At 41.9% G+C, this 19,858-nt stretch overlaps 1 protein-coding gene across 3 annotated transcripts in view; it reads right to left on the reverse strand.

Moving 5' to 3' along the window:
* Window positions 1-19,858, reverse strand: part of RXRG (retinoid X receptor gamma) — a 195,545-nt gene that overhangs the window by 47,781 nt on the left and 127,906 nt on the right. For all 3 annotated transcript variants that reach the window (XM_012468899.3, XM_064370839.1, XM_012468900.3), the window contains one exon: window positions 17,315-17,389. In XM_012468899.3, the coding sequence (XP_012324322.1) occupies window positions 17,315-17,389 (75 nt within the window). The remainder of the gene's footprint in view (window positions 1-17,314; window positions 17,390-19,858) is intronic.

A 19,858-nucleotide genomic window follows, 5' to 3' on the forward strand; every position in this document is an offset into this window, starting at 1 on the left:
TTAAATATGTCAAAAACAATATACCAAACAGTACCCCAGTATGCTTTTCTTATGATATCTTCCATATGGCTTAATATCCTATAACAAACCATACACTTTGCCTAAAGTTCAAGAAATATGAATGTGGTTCTTCTTTTTAACCCACTTTTTTTTTGGCTTGGCATCGTTGTGTCTTCCATAAGACCATTATTGATATGGCCATGTCATCCTAAGTGGCTGGTATTTCTAATCTAAGCCCTTCCCAGACAACTCCACTGACTTCAGTCACTATAGCGTCTCCAGCTGTTACTGAACTCTCATTAGGATGTCAAGTGAAAGACCAAATGCTCAATGTCTATAGTAGGAATTCGCTAATTCATTCACAGGAATTCTTGGCCTACATCTTGTCAAGGCTAATTATCTAGTCCTCTTAAATAATACGTTCTGCTTTTACCAAAGCCATTAGTGCCTTTGAGTAAATGAAAAGAGCATGCATTTTGACTAGTATGTGTGACTGTTTGACCCAAATTCAGCCAATAATATTTTATATTCACCCTGGTAATCAAAGGATGTAGCTTTACATCTGCTCTTCTTCTTTTTTTCTTTAGACCCATGGTGATATAAAATAGTATTCTGCAGCAAATACAAATGTAAACCCAAACTCATTCATTTGGCAATGGCCAACAAACATTAGATATAGAATTTAGATGCAAATATCTCTATACTAATATTATATATTAACATTTTTGTATTTTTATAATACCTACATAATAGTACATTAAGTTTCAATGTATTATCCCCAATATTAGACTTAAATAGAACAGGCTTTGTTAGCCCAGTTTTATAAATGGGCAATTTGAGACTAAGACTATGAAATCAGAGAAGGAAAGACAATTGCTCAGACAAATTGGATTTTGGATCTGGTCTCACAACTAGGTAGTGAAAGAAATGGGCATAAAAGCCAGGTCCCCAACTCTGACATCTAGTCATGTGTCTTTCTCAAGATCACAATCCTTCTCTCATTAATGACATGCTTCCTATCTATGTTTGTGTTAATGGGGATGAGGTTCCTCCTATACATAGTTTTTTTTTCTTTGCTGTTAATCACTTATTCACTTATCATTCAGCCAATACTTACTGAGAGCTTACTGTTTGACAACCAGTGGGGATATAATAAGGGAAAAGATAGGTATAGTCCCTGACCTCATGGAGCCGATGTAGCCTGATAGAGAAGACGGATATTAAACAAATAGTCATAGAAACATATATTCCAGCATAAACCATGATAAGAGCTATGAAGGAAAATAACTGGATGAGATGAAAGACTATAGGAGGGGCATCTCACATAAACTGGAAGGTCAGAGCAGACTTCTTTGAGAAAATGACAGTTACATTCAGATCTAAAGGATGAGTAGGATCCAGTCTGGGGAAGAAAGCAGGAGGATGGGGAGAGGGTAGATCACAAAGAGAGAACAATAGGTCTAACAGCCCTGAGGAGAGAATGAAGTCAGTGCATCCGAGAAGCTGGGGGGTAACATGCTCGGATCTCCCATGTTAGACGGTCTGGCCATCTAACATGAGCCATCTAACATGGGAGCTCTGAATCACCTAACATGGGAGCTCTGAACATTCCGACCCCTGCAGTGAATCCCATTGTTTCATTCCACCCATGATTCTTCACTTGACATGTCCATGTCAACTCCTGGCTTTGCCTCACCTTCACTTGCTGGTCAGACAGAGGACTCACCATTTTTCTATGACACCCCCACTCATAACTCACCACTCTTGTGTCTCTCAATATTTTCTTTCTTGTATGATTATCATGACTGCACCTGGAAAACCCTATTACTAGATGACTAGTAACTGAGTTTGAGTCATTTTTGTAGCTCCTAAAGCCTCTAATACCAGAACCTAACTCATAGTAGAAACCCAGTAAATACATGATGCATGAATGAATAAAAGTTTGCTGATGATGCTGAGATGTCCTGATGTCAACTCCAGGGCACTGGGCATGAGGAAGTGAGTATTCCCATTCCTAGGTTCCAACAGTTTTTAACAGCCTGATTTTCATTTTCATGAGCTCCTTTTTCCTGGAAACAGACTCCTATGTGGACAGGCTCAACGCTAGCCCTAGTGCAGTACATCAGTCTGGATGACTAAGACCCTCTGATAATGGAAATGAGGCACCGAAATCAGAAAAATTGATGATTAGCTTTAAATTAGAATGGTTTCATCTATCATTCAAAACAGGGCCTTTTCCAAAAGGCCTGTCCAAAGGCACAAATTATATCTAAAATATGTCATCCACAGCTTAGGGACCAACTGTAAGTTTGCATCATAGTTAATTGCTCAAGACACTGGTGAAACCAACTGACTGAGTTTGCCTTAAGAAAATGATTCCCAAATTTGTCTGCAAGTTGGAATCATCCAGGAAGCTTAAAAAATTACTCATACCCATGTTCACCTCCAGAGATATTCAATTAATGTGGGATTGTGGTCTGGGTTTTGGAACTATCAAAAGAACCCCAGTGATTCTAATGTGCAGATGAGTTTGTGAACCACTGACTTACATGAGAACATTCTCATAACAAGCTAAGAAAAACCCATCAGCACAAAATGAGAAACCGTTTTCCGGATAATTCCAAGGAACTAATAAGATCCACTTTGCCCATCTGTTAGTACACACAGTTGGGGCTTATGAACCCAAGAAGCTCTTGCTTAGTGGGAGATGTGGTGGCTGTGGCCATCTGCTGTGTAGACAAAGCATAAACTGACTTGAAGTTTCCTGGCACTGTGTCCTCAGCATGGCATGCTCCCACCACTCCGCCTCTGCTGTCAAAATCCTGCTTATTAAAGGCCAGTCCCTCTGTCAAGTCTTCCCTTAAAACAGTTAATACGTCCACTGTTCTCCCCAAAAATGCTTAATCGTTATTATAGCACTAATTTAATTTCCCTTACTAGCAAAACTAATTGTTAAACTGGAATCTTCTTTTGAGTTCAGGGACAATGTTTTATTCATCTTTATATTGTCAAAGAATGTAGCATTTTGCTTTGTACACAGTAAGTGCCTAATGAATGCTTATTGAATGAATGCTGAGATTACAACAATGAACAGGGCAGACTCTATCCCTGCTCTTACGGAGCTATAAGCTATGAGTTACAAGTAACATAATTACCCTTAACTCCAAACTAGGTAACCCTATTACAAAATTTCCAAGGTAGAAGGAACCATTGCATAGATGCCTCCATCTCTTGGTTCCCAGCCAAATGATGATCACAAAACCTTCCCTGTCATACACAACTCAATCACAGCTGCATTGCACATGGGAGCTCTCAGAATACAAAACAACTGTGACCACACTGAGAGGGCAGAGACCAGGGGAAAACATCTGGTCCCCTCTAAAGAGGGGACAGCAGTGCAAATGTGGGACATTCTAATCTAGACTGGGTCCAGATCCAAGGATTCCCAGCCAAAGAAGTAGATGTCAGCATTAGAACTCAGGAAAGTCTGTTCAAGTCCCTGAGAGAGAGAGGAGGAAATGTAAAAAATACAGCCCAGCTTCTGAGACCAAGTCATTGACACTTAGATTTTGTTGAACGGACGTATATTAAGAACCACTGTGTGCTGGCTACTGGCTACATGTATTCATGTATTCAGGTGTAGATTTGGAGGCTGCAACCCAATCACACTCAGGCAAAGCAGTCTATTTTCAGATCCCACTTACTCTTGGGGAGAGGCTCTAAATATACCATCCAGTGACTGCAGGAGGCAGATTATCATTGCTGGCAGCTGAGCAGGGTGGGGCAGACAGGACGTCAGGAGCCTCACCATCAACCTCAGCACAACTCAAAGGCCCCCACCACTTGTAGAACTATATTTACATAAGGGCAAATGTCTATTACTTGACTTGGTTTTCATTTAAGAGCTCTTGGGAATAGGTTTTGTATGGCAGGAAAAGCCACTATGTGATTTCCTCCAAAGATCCACTGAGCAAAGCATGTAGATGTCACAAGGTAGGCCTTAGACAAAACCGACCTTGGGGCATTTACATCATAGGAAGGTCTTGCAATTATATAAACTAAATAATGAAATTGTCTACATGTATAACACCTGATAATTTACAATATGCTTTTGTACCTCATTCATAAATGTGTATAAAATATTGTTACAGCAAAATTCAAGAAGGCTACACTCAGAAACGATATTGGATTTTAGTACACGATAATTTATGCTGCCAGAATGATTTCCTCTGTAGCAGGGAAGGCCTTTTGAGTAGATGTTCAATAGAGACATAGTTTTCTTACTGCTGAAAGCCAAACACTGCATAATCCCTTCTGTAACCACCCCTATTTCCAGGCAGCTAATACCAAAAGGCCAGAAGGCGTGTAGTTTTGCAAGGAATTGAGAGAGAGCCACGCTAACCACCAGGATTTGGATAACTCTGTCCAGTAGTGAAAATGAATAGACATAGCTGTAGGTAGAGAAATAGTTGATTGAGGAAAAGGTTGGGCAGGGGATGCAGGTAGAGAAGGACAAAATCAGAATGTTTAGCAATATCAGAGTTTGAGAAAGCTCTGTATTCAGTGTATTATATTAGCCTTTGAAGAGCGACTAGCCCCAGTTTGGCTGGTATCAACCACAGAGTAGCATCCATGGGAGTCACAGAAAGATGGGGTCTGAGACATTCCACCTGCAGCAGGGTGGCTCCAAGCCTCCAGGCACCATCTACATCAGACTCACCTGGAAGGTGGCTAAACACACAGACTTCTGGGACCTGTCCCTCCCTCTGAATCCCAATCTGGGACTTCAGTGTGCCTGGACATACGTCCATTTAACAAGCTCCATGGGGGATTCTCATGAGCATGATGTGAGAATCATGCTCCGAGAATGATTAGAGATTACATGCTTAGAGAACTGTATCTGCAGAAAGCCAAATCTGAACTTGGTATGCCACATGACAGCATCAGAGGTTATTTGTTGATGCCTTCTGGTTACTCTGAAGAGTTGATATTAATGCCATTTTAGTCCAATTTCCAAAGTCACAGTTATTAGTAGTGGAGTCAAGATTAGAAACCAATTCTTTGGCAGAGAGGAAGGCTTTTCTGGCTGCCTGTGACCTCACCCACAAGCAGCTGTTAAGGATGCTACGCTATTTCTGAAATGGCCCAAACATCAGCGACTCTTATGGTGGAATTTCAGACACATCAGCAGGCTGGGACACAGATATTCAGGGGTCAGAGCCTTTCTGACGCCAAATCAAAGCCTACGTGTGAGGCTGACGTTGAATCCCCACTCCCCTCCACAGGAGGCCGCTTGGTCCTGCACAGACACCTGTGGTCCAGATCCTTGGCAGGCCTCAGCAGCCAAGACTGAAAAGGTATGAAAGCAGAGATGGAGATGGCAATGGCGACGGAGGAGATTTCTTGACAGCCTGGCAGACGAAGAGAGCTTCCAAGGACCTCAGGCCCCCGAAAGCAAAAGCAAAAAGGGAGGAAATTCAGTAAGTAGTTCTTGAACAGCCATTGCTTCCTGACCGTTTGAGGGACAGGGATATGCCCTCTCCACACTTCAGTGAGGGATCAGTCCTGCCTGGTAATTAAGAAAAGCAACAATGATCAGCACTAAAAACGAATCACCCCTTTTCTGTGAGAGAGTGGGCAGAGGACTATTTTTAAACTTCCATTATTGACTGTTTTGTCAGTGGTAGACCAGGAAGACGCTGTGAGGGAGGTAGATGGGCTGCCACCCTTCCTCCCTACCTCTCCCACCCATCCCATCCCATGCACTTCTGACAGATCAATCCTCCTAATGCACAGCTCTGATGGGACTCCTAGGACTGAAGACCTTGTTTTCCCCTTTTTAGAAATAGGGTCTTGCTCTGTTGCCCAACCTGAAGCGCAGTGGTGTGATCACAGCTCACCACAGCCTTGCACTCCTGGGCTCTTGCAATCTACATACAGTGTCATGTGCCTGTAGCCCAACCACGCCACCTCAGCCTTGGGTACAGGCACACGCCACTACGCTGGGCTCTTGAACCAAAGACTTAATGGCTTCTCCTTTGTCTACAGAGATATCTACACTGGGTTTCGTCTCATTTCTCCATGCCCTTGAGCCCTCACTTGAATGAGCACATTTCAGTGTCCGGAAAAGTACACAAGGACTCTTTCCCATACACATTTTCCACATTCCTCGTTCCCAGGTTTTGCTCAAACTGCTTTCCCATCCTGGGATACCATCTTCCCCACTACCCACTATTTTAGATGAATCCCATCCCATCCTTCTCTGGGTGTCCTGAATGTTCCTCTCCCTGATCCTTCCTAACTAGGTAGTCACTGTCTCTTTCTATCTTGCTCTCCCTCTCTCTCTCCTCTGTCCCGTGCATCTCTTTCTCTGTTTCTCTGCCTCTCTTTGCTCTTGAGCTCTCATCCCCACCCCCGAGTCCGCAGCATCATGTACCTCTATTTCTGATTTACAACTAGCTACTGAGCTGTGTAACCTCTGAGTTTCCTCATTGTGAAGCATCCTCACAGACTGGTATCACTTAGCCTTTTGCTACTAAAAACTCATTACTCATGTCTTTTGCTTTTGCATTTTAGCTGATGTTCAGCTTCCACACCAAGGGCTTGGCCTAATTGTAATGAGACAGGGAGCCCAGTTTCCTTCTTGGGGGCCAGGCATGTCTTCCCACCTCTCTGGATCAAAGTCTCCTCTGTGGGAACTTTCCCAGCTGTGCCCCACAACCTCCCATCCTGGCCAAAGTTGGCACCTGTGTTTCCACATAGGTTTCTTACTGTACATGCAATCCTCCTCTCCAGTACGTATCACAATTGTAATTAAATAACTGTCTAACCAGGTTTAACATCTGCCTTCCTCCACAATAAGAAGCTCCGTGAGGACAAGGCCACCCCTCTTTTATTCATCATTGAATTCCCAGTGCCTGGAATGTATTAATAGTTGATGGGCAATAAATATTTGGTGAATAAATGAATGGCATTTATCACACACTGCATTTGATTATAGCTTTGTGTGCAGTGTATGTCTCATCCACTCTTCACTGTCTCTAAGAATATAGATGATATAGGACAGCCTTTGTATCCCCCCAACACTTCCAACAGTGCCTTGTCCATAGTAGGTGCTCAAAAAAATAGTTGTTAAGCCTATTCCTCTAATGGGCGAGTAATCTAAGGCCTGTGATGGGGAGTCAGTAGAAACACATTTGATTCAAAAGAAGACACATTTAGTCCAACAAATCAACAGATGATTACTGAGTACTCCTTCTGCAAAAAGTATAGGGTTATCTGTCTCTCTGTCTGCCTATCTGTCTTTCAATCTGTCTGCTTGTCTAGGATTAGAGACGTGGTTGTAGAGACAGTACAGGGTCTGGTCTTGAGGCCCAGCTTTACCCTTGAGTGTCTATATGATCTTGAGTAGTTAGGGCCCTCTAAACGTTAGTTTCCAGTTTCTTCAGCCTTTAAAATGAGCATAAAATTTTTAGTTCACAGGGAAATTGTGAGGATTGAAAGAAGGGGTGTATCTGAAAGCCTTTTGTAAAACATGAAGCATAATAACATGTATAATTATTGTGAGTGCATGATGAAAAGGAAAAAGGCGACGGAATGAAATACGGCTGTGAGAGTCTCAGTCCCTCGCTAAGCAGTGAGGTGCAGGCCAGGAGTACAGCATGAGGTCCAAGCTCTCTGATTCTGCCTGTCCTGACCCCCTGATAAATCTCTAAGCCTCCAAGACACAGGTTCATCATCTTGTCAAATGGACTCCAAGTCTCCTGGCTTCCTGGGAGGAGCCGCCTTACTAATAAAGAGATTGTCTTAATAACGTGAAGTGCCTGGGTGCTATGGTAACGGGCATTACATGATCTGGAGAAGAGGAGCAGCTTTTGATAAGAATAGGGAGCCTGCAGATGGGAAAAGCGGTTGGGGAGGCACACAGGATGGGAGTGGAGGGAAACGCAAACGCAGATAGACAGAGTCAGCACCAGGGGGAATGAACAAACAGTATTGTTGTTTCTGTCTTTCAGGGTGGCCTCTCCTGTCTGGGCCCTACTATCTGGGGGTTTCTTGAACATTTCCTGATTTGGGGGTGCTACTGCAATTTTAGATCCCCATGTACTTAAGCTGATAGCCCCTATGGCTTTTTAAAGACATAAATACATGCAAAATCTGGATAAAACCAGGTGGTGATTAAAAAAATATTAGAAACCCAAGTTTCTTGTATTCACTGATGGATTATTTTAATAAGTTCTCTCATAACTGTTTGAAACAGCCTTGTGATCAAAGATGCTTTCCGTAAGTCCTACCAATGTGGAGAACCAGGAAATGTGTGCACTGTGAAGACGTCAATGCCAGTGCCAATGTCCATGCCATGAAACTTCATAACCTTATTAAATATCACTGGTCCGAGAGTGTGCTGCACAACTTAGAAGGATGTTGGTGCGGCTGGGCACAGTGGCTCATGCCTGTAATCCCAGCACTTTGGGAGGCCAAGGCAGGCAGATCACAAGGTCAGGAGATCGAGACCATCCTGGCCAACATGGTGAAATCCCGTCTCTACTAAAAATATAAAAATTAGCTGGGTGTGCTGGCATGCGCCTGTAGTCCCAACTACTTGGGAGGCTGAGGCAGGAGAATCATTTGTACCAGGAGGCAGAGGTTGTAGTGAGCCGAGATTGCACCACTGCACTGCACTCCAGCCTGGTGACAGTGAGGCTCTGTCTCAAAAACAAAAAATTTTTTAAAAAGGGCGGTCAGGGGGAGTTGGTGCACGTTAGATGGGGCAAAGGAAAGGAAAGAGAAAACGTGTCTAATGAGTGCTTCTGTGTTTCAGACACTGCACTGGGCACTTACCGTATTAGTTTCTGCCAGAGAGTCTGAGAGCTTGGGTTCTGGACCCAGCTTGCCACCAGCCAGCTGTGAGAGCTTTGGGATTTTTTTAGAGAGAAGCACATCTGTTCACAAACACTTTTTTTATGATTCTGTTATTAAAAGAGCTTCCTCCTCATATGGTCACTAAATGTCCTCTAGTTGACCTTTGCTTTTGTTTTTACCTCCGCTATTTCCTCAGTTATGACTGAGATCCTGAGCCAATCACAGTAATGAAGACAGTTTAGTTCCTTCTTGGTTTTATATTTTGGCTTAAGCTCCTTTTGGTAAATATTAGCTGCCTCAACGGCAAGTTGAGTGTGACTATTTTGTGTGTTTATTGCATAGATGTTTCTACGGCTGCCAGGACTAGAGGAGGTGGGTATAAAAAAAGAGGAGGGATTTGGATGAGGAGACTGAAAGAGCTTCCTGGCTTCCAGGCTGTAGGGTCCACAGGAAGGAGGTGCCCTAGGTGGCTGTACATATTCTCTTTCTATGGACTTTTAAAGGAAAACTAGACTCTTCCTTTCCTCCATTAGTGTAAGGTCAAATGTGCCTGCAGAAAGAAAAAGAGGACCGCTCATCATTCCTTTCAATATTTTATGTAAGCTTCATATAGCTTTGGATTTTTCAAAAACATTCTTTAGTCTGGAAAGAAATATAGCAGAATGTGAACAATGTTGAACTTTAGGCCACATAATCTTGAAGTGATTTTTATTTTCTTTTGCAGAATTCAATAGTTTAACAAATTCTCTATGACCATGTATTACATTTACAATGAGAAAAACAATCAAAGTATTTTTAAATCTTAAACAAAAATATTCTTTAGTCTGTTGACTTGTTTGTTTTTGCCGTTGGTATATCACAAGTCACAGTCCATTTCCGCCATACATTCTATTTCATAAAGCAAATAGCTGACGAATAATAAAACAAACAAATAAAAATAGCCTGGAATCCTCACCTCCCTGAAAAAGAAATTAGATTGGAGCCAAATATTGTCAAAAAGTCCAAAGATGACAAATATTAGCAAGGGTGTGGAAGAAGGGAGCTCCTGTGCACTGCTGGTGGGAATGCAGACTGGCACAGCCTTATAGAAAACACTATAGAACTTTCTAAAGAAATTAAAAATAGAACTATCACGTGGCCTAACAATTCCTCCTCCAGAAATACACCCAAAGGAAATGAAATCATTGCCTTGTAAAGATGTCTGCACCGTCATGTTCATTGAAGCCAAGCCATATTCACAATATCATATCACAATATCATATTCATAGTAGTCAAGATATGGAAACAACCTAAGTGTCCTTTGATGGAAAAATGGATAAAAAACTGTGGTACAGGCCGGGCGTGGTGGCTCATGCCTGTAATCCCAGCTACTTGGAAGGCTGAGGCAGAGAATTGCTTGACCCAGGAGGTGGAGGTTGCAGTGAGCTGAGATCGTGCCACTGTGCTCCAGCCTGGGAACCAAAGCAAGACTCAGTCTGAAAAAAACAAACAAACAAAAAAAGTTGTGGTACATATATACAACGGAATACTATTCAGCCCTAAAAAAGATTGAGCTCTTGCCTTTTGCCACAACATGAATGCCCCAGAGGACATTATGCTAAGTAAAATAAGCTAGACAAAGAAAGAAAAATATTGCATGCTCTCACTTATATGCGGAATCTAAAAAAAAAAAAAAATTCAAATATACAGAGAGAACAAAACAGTGGTTAGCAGAGGTGGGGTGCAGACAGGGGAGACAGGGGAGATGTGACAGATATGTAAGATGACATATCTAGAGGTCCCGAGATCCTCGTGTACAACGTGAGTACTGTAGGCAATAAAACTGTACTGCCTATAGAACTCATGCTAAATTAATAGATTTTAGCTGACCTGGCCACAAAAAAATCAGTTACTTTGTGAGATAATGAATATATTAATTTGCTTTACTATAGAAACTTTTTACTATCTATCTAAGTATCCTAAAACATCATGTTCTGTGTCTTAAATATACACAACATAATTTATTAAAGATAAAAAAGGCTGGAGCACAAAACCAACATTTTATGAGCAGCCTGGGTACAGCCCCTCAGAGGCCCACTCACCTGAATTACATGAGACATCTCATCCCATCAAAGAATCAAACTCTTCAGTTGCCCCTCCTCCTCCTCTCTTCTACGCTCCCTCCCACCCCGATCATTTAATTATCTACTTTTCATATCCTTCAAAAGTCACTGAAAAGACATACCAAAGATTTTTGGACTATTAAAACTTGTCTTGGTCCTCATCTATCCTGCTAATTTTCTAACCTTTATAAAGTGTATGCCCAGTGAAATCAGAAGACCTGGATTCAAATCCTGACTCAGCTATGATCTGACCTTAGGAAACTGTACTAGTCCATTTTTCATGCTATTGATAAGGACATACCCAAGACTAGGCAATTTACAAAAGAAAGAGGTTTAATGTGCTTACGGCTCCACATGGCTAGGGAGGCCTCACAATCGTGGCAGAAGGCAAGGAGGAGCGAGTCACATCTTACATGGACGGCAGCAGGCAAAGAGAAAGCTTGTGCAGGGAAACTCCCATTTTTTAAAGCCATCAGATCTTGTGAGACTTATGCACTATCACAAGAACATCACAGGAAAGACATCCCCCCATGATTCAATTAACTCCCATTGGGTTCCTCCCATGACACATGGGAATTGTGGGAGTTACAATTCAAGATGAGATTTGGGTAGGGACACAGCCAAACCATATCAGAAATATACTTATCCTCTCCGACCTTTCATGCTCCCATCTATGAAATATGGACAATAACTGTGAAAATCAGATTTTAAAACATACAAAAATACATGACACAGTGATAAATACATAGTAGGTGTGCAATAAATATAAGGAAGGTCTACAGCTATTATTTTGAGAGAACAGTTCAACCCTAAAACTAGTCCCTAGAGTTAACCAAGACATCCACTGGATCCTTTTGACTTTTCCCAAGCAGAACCTTCAGCAGCTTAACCCCCAAAGGGTCAGGCTGATAAGGATAACTTACGCAAGCCATGGCTATCAACAGTCTGCAGTTATCTGGACCTGACATCAACCTTAAAAACAGCAGGGGGTGCTAAGCATTGAGCCAGCTCTACCTGCTGTAGAGCAGCAGAATGGTCCTCTTTGTTAAGGATTCATATTTTCCAATAGGTTCAATAAATAAGGTTTAATGAACTGTCATTCACCAGGTACTGTGCTGGCCCAGAGGACCGAAAGATGTTGAAGAAATGGTTCCTGCCCTCTGGAGTGCACAGCCTAATGAATAATTTTGACATGGAAATCTGTGTTATGTGGCACTGTCCTTTAGTAGCTGCCCTCTCTTTCCCTTCCCAGCTACTCTCATGCCCACCTTCTACTTCCTTCTCAGTCCACACAGCCTGGCCTCTAGGTCCATCACTCTAATAGGACCACTCTTTCCAAGGTCATAAAAAAAAATCTCTTTGCTTCAAACTTGAATAAATCTTTTCTATGTTTATTTGCCAGCATGATGTCACTCAACACAACTGGCCATTCCCTTCCCTTCCTGAACATGTTCATTTGGCCTTCTTGGCACAAGTCTCTCCAGATCCAAGTGTCAAGAGTCCCACTAGACATTCACACTCAGATGTCTCATAACCATCTCACACCTAACATTACCCAACTAAACTCATGATCTTCCCTCTAAACCTGGTTTTCTCAGAGTCTGCCATCCCCAGATGGTATCTCTACTCACCCTGGTTACGCAGGCCAGAAATCTAAGAGTCATTAATGAAGCTACTTCCCTCTAGTTCCTTATTTCTCACCCACAATTTGATCCTGTCACTTTTCTCTATCTCTGATGTATCCACCTTGTTCTATCACCTTCTTTTGCCTACACTTCTGTAAAAACCTTCTAACTTCTTTTGTTTCTACTACTAAGACCTCCATTCCATTAGTCACAAAATAATCAGAAGAGTATTTATAAACCATAAATTTGATCATATTACTCCCATGCTTAAAGTCATTTAAAGATTTATCATTGCACTGAGAAATAAATTATCTTCCTGTAACTGAATCTTCGAGGTCTCCATGACCCAGCCTCTGGCTATTTTTTTTTTTTAACTCCAACCTCATGTACTCTTGCCCTGATCACATCATAGCCACATAAGCTTTTTTCAGAGACTAGAATACACCATCCTCTTTCCTGCTCTAGAGCCTTTGGACATGCTATGCTCTCTGATTAGAAGGCTCTTTCATCCACTCTTCCAGGCAATCAAGCCACCTTAAACCTCAGTGTAAACGTCACCTCCTCAGAAAAGCCATTCCAAATCTCCAGTCTAAATTAGATCTCTCTGCTATACTCCCTCATAAAACCCTGTTATTTCTCTTTGTGATTTTTATCAGAGTTTTATATTTACTGATTCTGTTGTATATATGATGTATGTATTCTTAAAATTATAAATTGCATAAGGGCAGAAACTTTGTGACCTTAATTGTCTTCCATTTAGTAAAGAGGCCTGGTAAGAAAATAGGACTATACACCCACAAAGGAAATTTTTGCTGGCTTCAGAAATTAATCAATTTATTCTTTCATTCAAAAAATATAATAGACTTCCAAGGATGACTAGGTATTTGAGAAAAATCACCATCACAAGTAAATATAGATGAACAAATAAAACACTGACTCCAGCGAAAACCAAATATAAGTGAACTTTTAAAATAATTCCAACTAGAGTGCACAGAAAGATTCAAAGAAATATTACATAAATAAAACAAAAATTGGTGCTATAAAACTAAAACATTCCAAGTGCAAAACAGAGTTATTGCACATTAGAGATGCAGTTGCTAAAGAAAAAGACAAATAGAAAAACTAGAAGACAAATTCAAGAAAACCCTCCAGACCCACAGATTAAAAAGACAAAGAAATGGAAAATATGAGAGAAAAGTTAAGCAACATAGAGAATCAACACAGTAGATGAACTATCCATTTAATGAGAGTTCCAGAAAATGAGTGCAGAGTAAATGGAAGGAGAAAATAATTTTAAAAATGCAGAAGAACAAGCAAATGCCTCGAGCTTACCAAAAAAATACAAACTGGGTTTACATCCAAATAGATCCCCAGGTAAAGTTTAGAAACACCAAGCACAAAAAATATCCCGAAAGTTTCTAAGAGAGAAAACAATTAAGTTGGTCACCTACAAAGCAACAAGTATCAGACCGTCATTACTAAAACTATATGATAGAAGTCAATGATCAGAGGAAAAATCATCTTAAATCTAGAATTCTAGCCAAACCAATCAAGGAGGCAGGAGTAGAGGAGTTTTTAGACATGCAAAGACCCAGAAAGGTAACCTCCGATGCACCCTGTGTAAAGATCATTTGAAAGCATACTCTAACCAAGTGAAATAGACATCTAAGAGAATGTGGGATCCAAAAAGAGTGGGAGTAAACCAGAGGGAAATGAATTGAAATCCTAGAGTGGCAATTCTCTGTAGGGCCGATAAAGTAACCAAGAAAATTAGAAAAGAGAAGAGAGCTGTTTGAGAAAATGTCTTCAAGAGTCAAGAAAATTTCCTATAGTAAGTAACCAGAATAAGAAGCTGGATGACCTATTGATAAGGAGAAATAATAGCATTATTCTGTAAACAAGACAAAAGAAAAACAGTTAAGAATTCCAGGAAAATTAAAAAAGAGTTGTAAAAGAAAATTATGGTCTAAATATACAAAAATGAAAATGTATCAGAATTCTAAGCATGAATAGAACATATGAAAACAGAACGCCTCTGACATTGATTCTTAGACCATCCCCCCGCCTCTTGAATAAAAGAGATTTAACAACATAGAATTACATCCTCTCTGTGTGTCTAATCCCACTACTTGGTTCTGAAGAGAATACTAATTACATAATCATAATGTAAATACTCATTGATTTCCAACTTATAAAATCAACATATAAACAAAACACAGAGGCTTAATGGTAATTACAGAAAAGAATTTAAATATTATCAATCTAAACAATGTAAAAGTGATAGAACAGCTGACGGGTTGTGGAGAAAGGGTGAATTTCTTATTTCATAGTGCAGAATTAGGAAATACGGTCAAGTTGAGATATCAAGAAAGACAGTATTTTAAACCATAAATTAAATATGGTTTTAAAATCACATAGGTAGGGAACAAAAAAAAGCAAAATTAGGAGGTTACTACAATAAGTTAGATTCTTCTTCTTCTACAGTAAGGAATCAATAAACACTGTTTAAAGTTGGAAAATGAAGAAAAAGCAATATAAGCATTTAGACAACTAAAGTTTGGATATAACCACCACAAGAGCTAGAAATAGAAATGGTTAAACCTAGAGACAGGTGAGGGGGTGAAAGGGACATTTTAACTCTTGTTTTATGTTGTTCTATATGGCTCAGGTACTTATGACTCTGTGTATATATTACTCTAATTAACTAAACAGTGAGTGACGAATATGCAAATGTAAATAAACAGATGTTCTGGGCCCAGGGACTCAGCCACAGAGCTCTCTGCGGGGAGGGATGTTTGAACAGAGAAGCCGTAGAGTAAGGAGCAAGCTCCAGGAGCTCCCGCCCATGAGCACCCCTCCAGGTGTGTCTCTCACACCCAAAACACACATACACAGCAGCCTGCAAACTGAGATGGATGGCCGGTGTTACAGAGCACAGGCCTCAAGGGCTGTAGCTGGCCACAGGCTCAGGAGGGGCCAGTCATTTTAAGTGGTCTGACCTAGAGACTGCAGCAAGACGAGCTGAGCAAAGGTCATGTGACGTAGAGGTCAAATCACAGACTCTGCAACACTGTCTCTTACTAGCTGTGTGACTTCAGGCAAGTGAAAATAATTACGCCCAGCCTTGAGAGGTTGGGTGTGGCTTAATTGAGCTCATTTGTGTTAAGCTGGTAGAACAAAGCACAAGATGAGTGTTAGCTATTATGACCATTATAAAGAGATACAGATTGCAGCTTAAGGGAGAGCCTGAGGACAATGGATGTGTTGGCCATTCTGTTTGTGATGATTTCCCATAGCTGTCTCCTCCTTCACTATTAGAGAAACAACTTGATTTTAGCTTGGGAAAAGAGAATGCCACTTTTGGGAACCACAGCTATTAATACTAATACTACTAATAAATGCTAACATTTATTGAGCATTGACCACATTCCAGGAAGTGTGCAAAACACATTACATGAATTATCTCATTTCATCCTCACCACCATCAGGTGAGACAGACTTTATTATTTCCATTTTGTAGAAGAGAAAACACAGAGGAATTCTTACGGTGAACCATGTGAAAATGCTGTTATTCAACCATCTTTTACCTATGACCAAATAGCAATCTGGAATAATTTACTTTTAGAAGCAAGTAGCCCAAGTCAGTTCGTAACAGAGCCCAGTTTCAAGCCTGTGTCCTGAAGCATTTCATGCTGATGAAAACATTTCTGCAAGGATGACTGGGGAGGGCACCCAGGACAATGAACTAAGCTGTATGGGAGAAGAGAAAATACAGGAAGCAGAGGAAAAGTGACTTGGACTTTTCTGAGTCATATGAAAGAGGCATCAGGCCAGGCACGGTAGCTCATGCCTGTAATCCCAGCATTTTGGAGGCCAAAGTGGGTGGATCACCTGAGGTCAGGAGTTCGAGACCAGCCTGCCCAATATGATGAAATCCTGTCTATACTAAAAATACAAAAATTAATTGGGCATGGTGGCGTCCACCTGTAATCCCAGCTACTCAGGAGGCTGAGACAGGAGAATCACTGGAACGTGGGAGGCAGAGGTTGCAGTGAACCGAGATCGCACCCCACTGCACTCCAGCCTGGTGACAGAGCAAGACTCTGTCTCAAAAAAAAAAAAAAAGAAAGAAAGAAAGAAAGAAAAAGAAAAAACAAAAAGAAAAGAAAAAGACATTAAAATCATTCTAAAATATTCTAATAGAGCCACAAGGTTGAATCCAAGTTTCCAGGACCCGATGCTGATTCAATTTGAAGGCTCTTCTTTTTCAAAAAAATTAATATTACCTATGTAAAATTGGATATTTTCTGTATCATCTCTTTATGTGATCTTATAGCTTGTTAGTCATGACGGGTACCCTTCTCAGAAACCAAGGCTGTAGGCAGCCTTGCAGATGGGTTTTATGAAATGCATCAGGAAGCAGAGAGTGAAGGCATTAGAGGCTGCACACCTGTCAGAGTTATGAAGAACATGCCTGCATTGCCCCCATGCAGAGACAGGGGAAAACCCCATTACATCTGGAAGCCTGGACCTGCTACGTAGCTGAGACAGTGGGCCTCAGGGGGACTCTATTGTTCTGACACGCAGCGCATCTCTCTTGAAAAGTCAACGCCTGCTGAAAGGTCCCTTTACTCATCAGTGGGTTCAATCAGTGCTTTCTTACCCTAACCCCCATCCTACCTGCCTAGCCTCCCTTTCTCCACACCCTCCCCCTTCTTTCCTCACCTCTCAACACATCTCTGCTCCCCGAACACTTGAGTACAGACTCAGGCTTCCTCTTCTTATTACTTTCAGAAAATTCTGTAGGTGGAAAGAAATTTAATCGGTAATAATAATGCTTTCTATTTTTAGAGCTTCTGCCTCCTGAGCAACCCGAAGAATGCCACAGCTATAACAAAATCGGTTAAAGGGTTGAAAGGATCTTCTAAAGGTCTTCTAGGAAAGTCTCCTGCAGAGGCAAAACTTTCCTGAAACCTGCTTTGGGCAGGTGATAGCCTCTCTTACTCTGACCCTGGAATCAAACTCAGCTCCATGCCCGGTACTCTCAATCTCCAGGAACTCTCCCCATACCCAGGCAGGCCCCTTCTTTGTATCCCCTGCTTTAATTCTTCTCTCCCTGAAATGAGTGCAACAAACTCCTAATGTTCTCCCAGACTTTCGCCTCTTCTCTAACAACTTCTACCTACCAATAACCAATACAATGATCTTTCTCAAGCACAGCTCTGATCAGACTTGGAATGCATAGATAGATATACAAAGTGTCATGGGGACACAAGGGGGTGTGGGGCTTAAAGGAAAGCATCACAAGTTGAGATTTAAAAAGATAATAGGAGGTCACCAAAAAAGGGCGGCAGGGAGGCGATATGGCAGGCAAAAGGTGCAGCCAGTGCAAAGGATTGGGTCCTGAAGAACGTGGATGTTGAGGCACAGTAAGTAACGCACAGTGGAATGAGGGGGGCGGAAGCAGAGAGGAGCCAGCAGAAGAGAGGATGGAGAGGAGTGTGGGGCCAGATTGGAAGCCAAACCATTTTCTCTGGTGGCAGTAGAATAGTTGGGTGGTGGGAGCCACTGTGGAGCCTTGGGCAGAGTTCAGCTGAAAGACCTTGATCCCAAGAAGAGACACGTATCGGAGAGGAAGGCACTGAAGGAAAACAGCGATATTGCTGTTTCTCCCATTCCTGAAACTGTCTACCCCACCCCCATACGCAGACACACACATCTGCACACCCTTCCCCTTCTAGCATATAAGCGATCCTAGTGATCTACTGCAGCTTCTGAACTGTAAGGTAGTCAAGGAAAGTCTTAGATCTGGAGTTAAAGGGCTGGTTTCAAATCTGTTTATGTGCATTGGCCTCACTGCTGTGCTTCATCTTTTTTGACACTAAAATGCAGTGGAGACACCTCCTTCCTGGAGTGTTTGAGACTATCGTGGGAAATATATATGAAATACCTAGGACAGGTCCTCGTACACAGGAAGTCTTCAGTCGTGGGAAATATATATGAAATACCTAGGACAGGTCCTCGTACACAGGAAGTCTTCAGTCGTGGGAAATATATATGAAATACCTAGGACAGGTCCTCGTACACAGGAAGTCTTCAGTCGTGGGAAATATATATGAAATACCTAGGACAGGTCCTCGTACACAGGAAGTCTTCAGTCGTGGGAATATATATGAAATACCTAGGACAGGTCCTAGTACACAGGAAGTCTTCAGTCGTGGGAATATATATGAAATACCTAGGACAGGTCCTAGTACACAGGAAGTCTTCAGTCGTGGGAATATATATGAAATACCTAGGACAGGTCCTAGTACACAGGAAGTCTTCAGTCGTGGGAAATATATATGAAATACCTAGGACAGGTCCTAGTACACAGGAAGTCTTCAGTCGTGGGAAATATATATGAAATACCTAGGACAGGTCCTAGTACACAGGAAGTCTTCAGTCGTGGGAATATATATGAAATACCTAGGACAGGTCCTAGTACACAGGAAGTCTTCAGTCGTGGGAAATACATATGAAATACCTAGGACAGGTCCTAGTACACAGGAAGTCTTCAGTCAATGCAACTTTAATGTAAATTTTGTTTTCTTTGAGATTCTCTCTACAACCCCATGAGTTCTGTGCCCCTAAGCCTTTAGGTAGAAGCTGTCTTTGACAGGCAAGGGACATGTGTAGGCTCCAGCTAACTGCACTGCCAGCGCTGCTCCAGTGAGGCTCTGCTTGGATTTTTCTGGTCTGAAGTTGAGATGGGGCCAACACGTATAGAGAGAGGTAGGCTAACAGCGAACCCTGGAGGATGTGTTAGTGTGTGTGTGTGTGCACTTGCACGTGTACGCACACACACATGCATTAGTAGATACTGCTAATGCCTAAGGGATGAGGGAAAGAGGGTTGGATAAAGCAAATTAATGCAAAAATGTGGAGCAAAATCCAGCTGTGCAAAAGAGGGCTGAAGTAGATGAAATGCTGGAGAGGGAATCAGGGCCCAGCTTGCACAGTCCTCATCGAAGCCTAAGTGGGCGCACATGGAGGGTACAAAAGGGGACTGCCCACGTCCTCTCAGTGGGATCTCCCAGCCAGGCCACTCAGCCCCAGATGGACTCCCTCCAAGCTGGAGACATTCTCCAGGGCTTGAGGCTGAGTGTTGGGCAGAAGGGAGGATAACTCCACCAGCATTCAGCGACCCACCAATAGTTTCCAGGGCTTCCTCTGAGGAAAGGCTCTCTGAGCACATGCTTTTCCGTGACATCACTGTCAGTGACCTTT

The sequence above is a fragment of the Aotus nancymaae genome, unplaced genomic scaffold, assembly GCF_030222135.1.
Source record: "Aotus nancymaae isolate 86718 unplaced genomic scaffold, 86718_ANA_hifiasm-v0.15.2.pri h1tg000108l, whole genome shotgun sequence".
NCBI lineage: Eukaryota > Metazoa > Chordata > Mammalia > Primates > Aotidae > Aotus > Aotus nancymaae.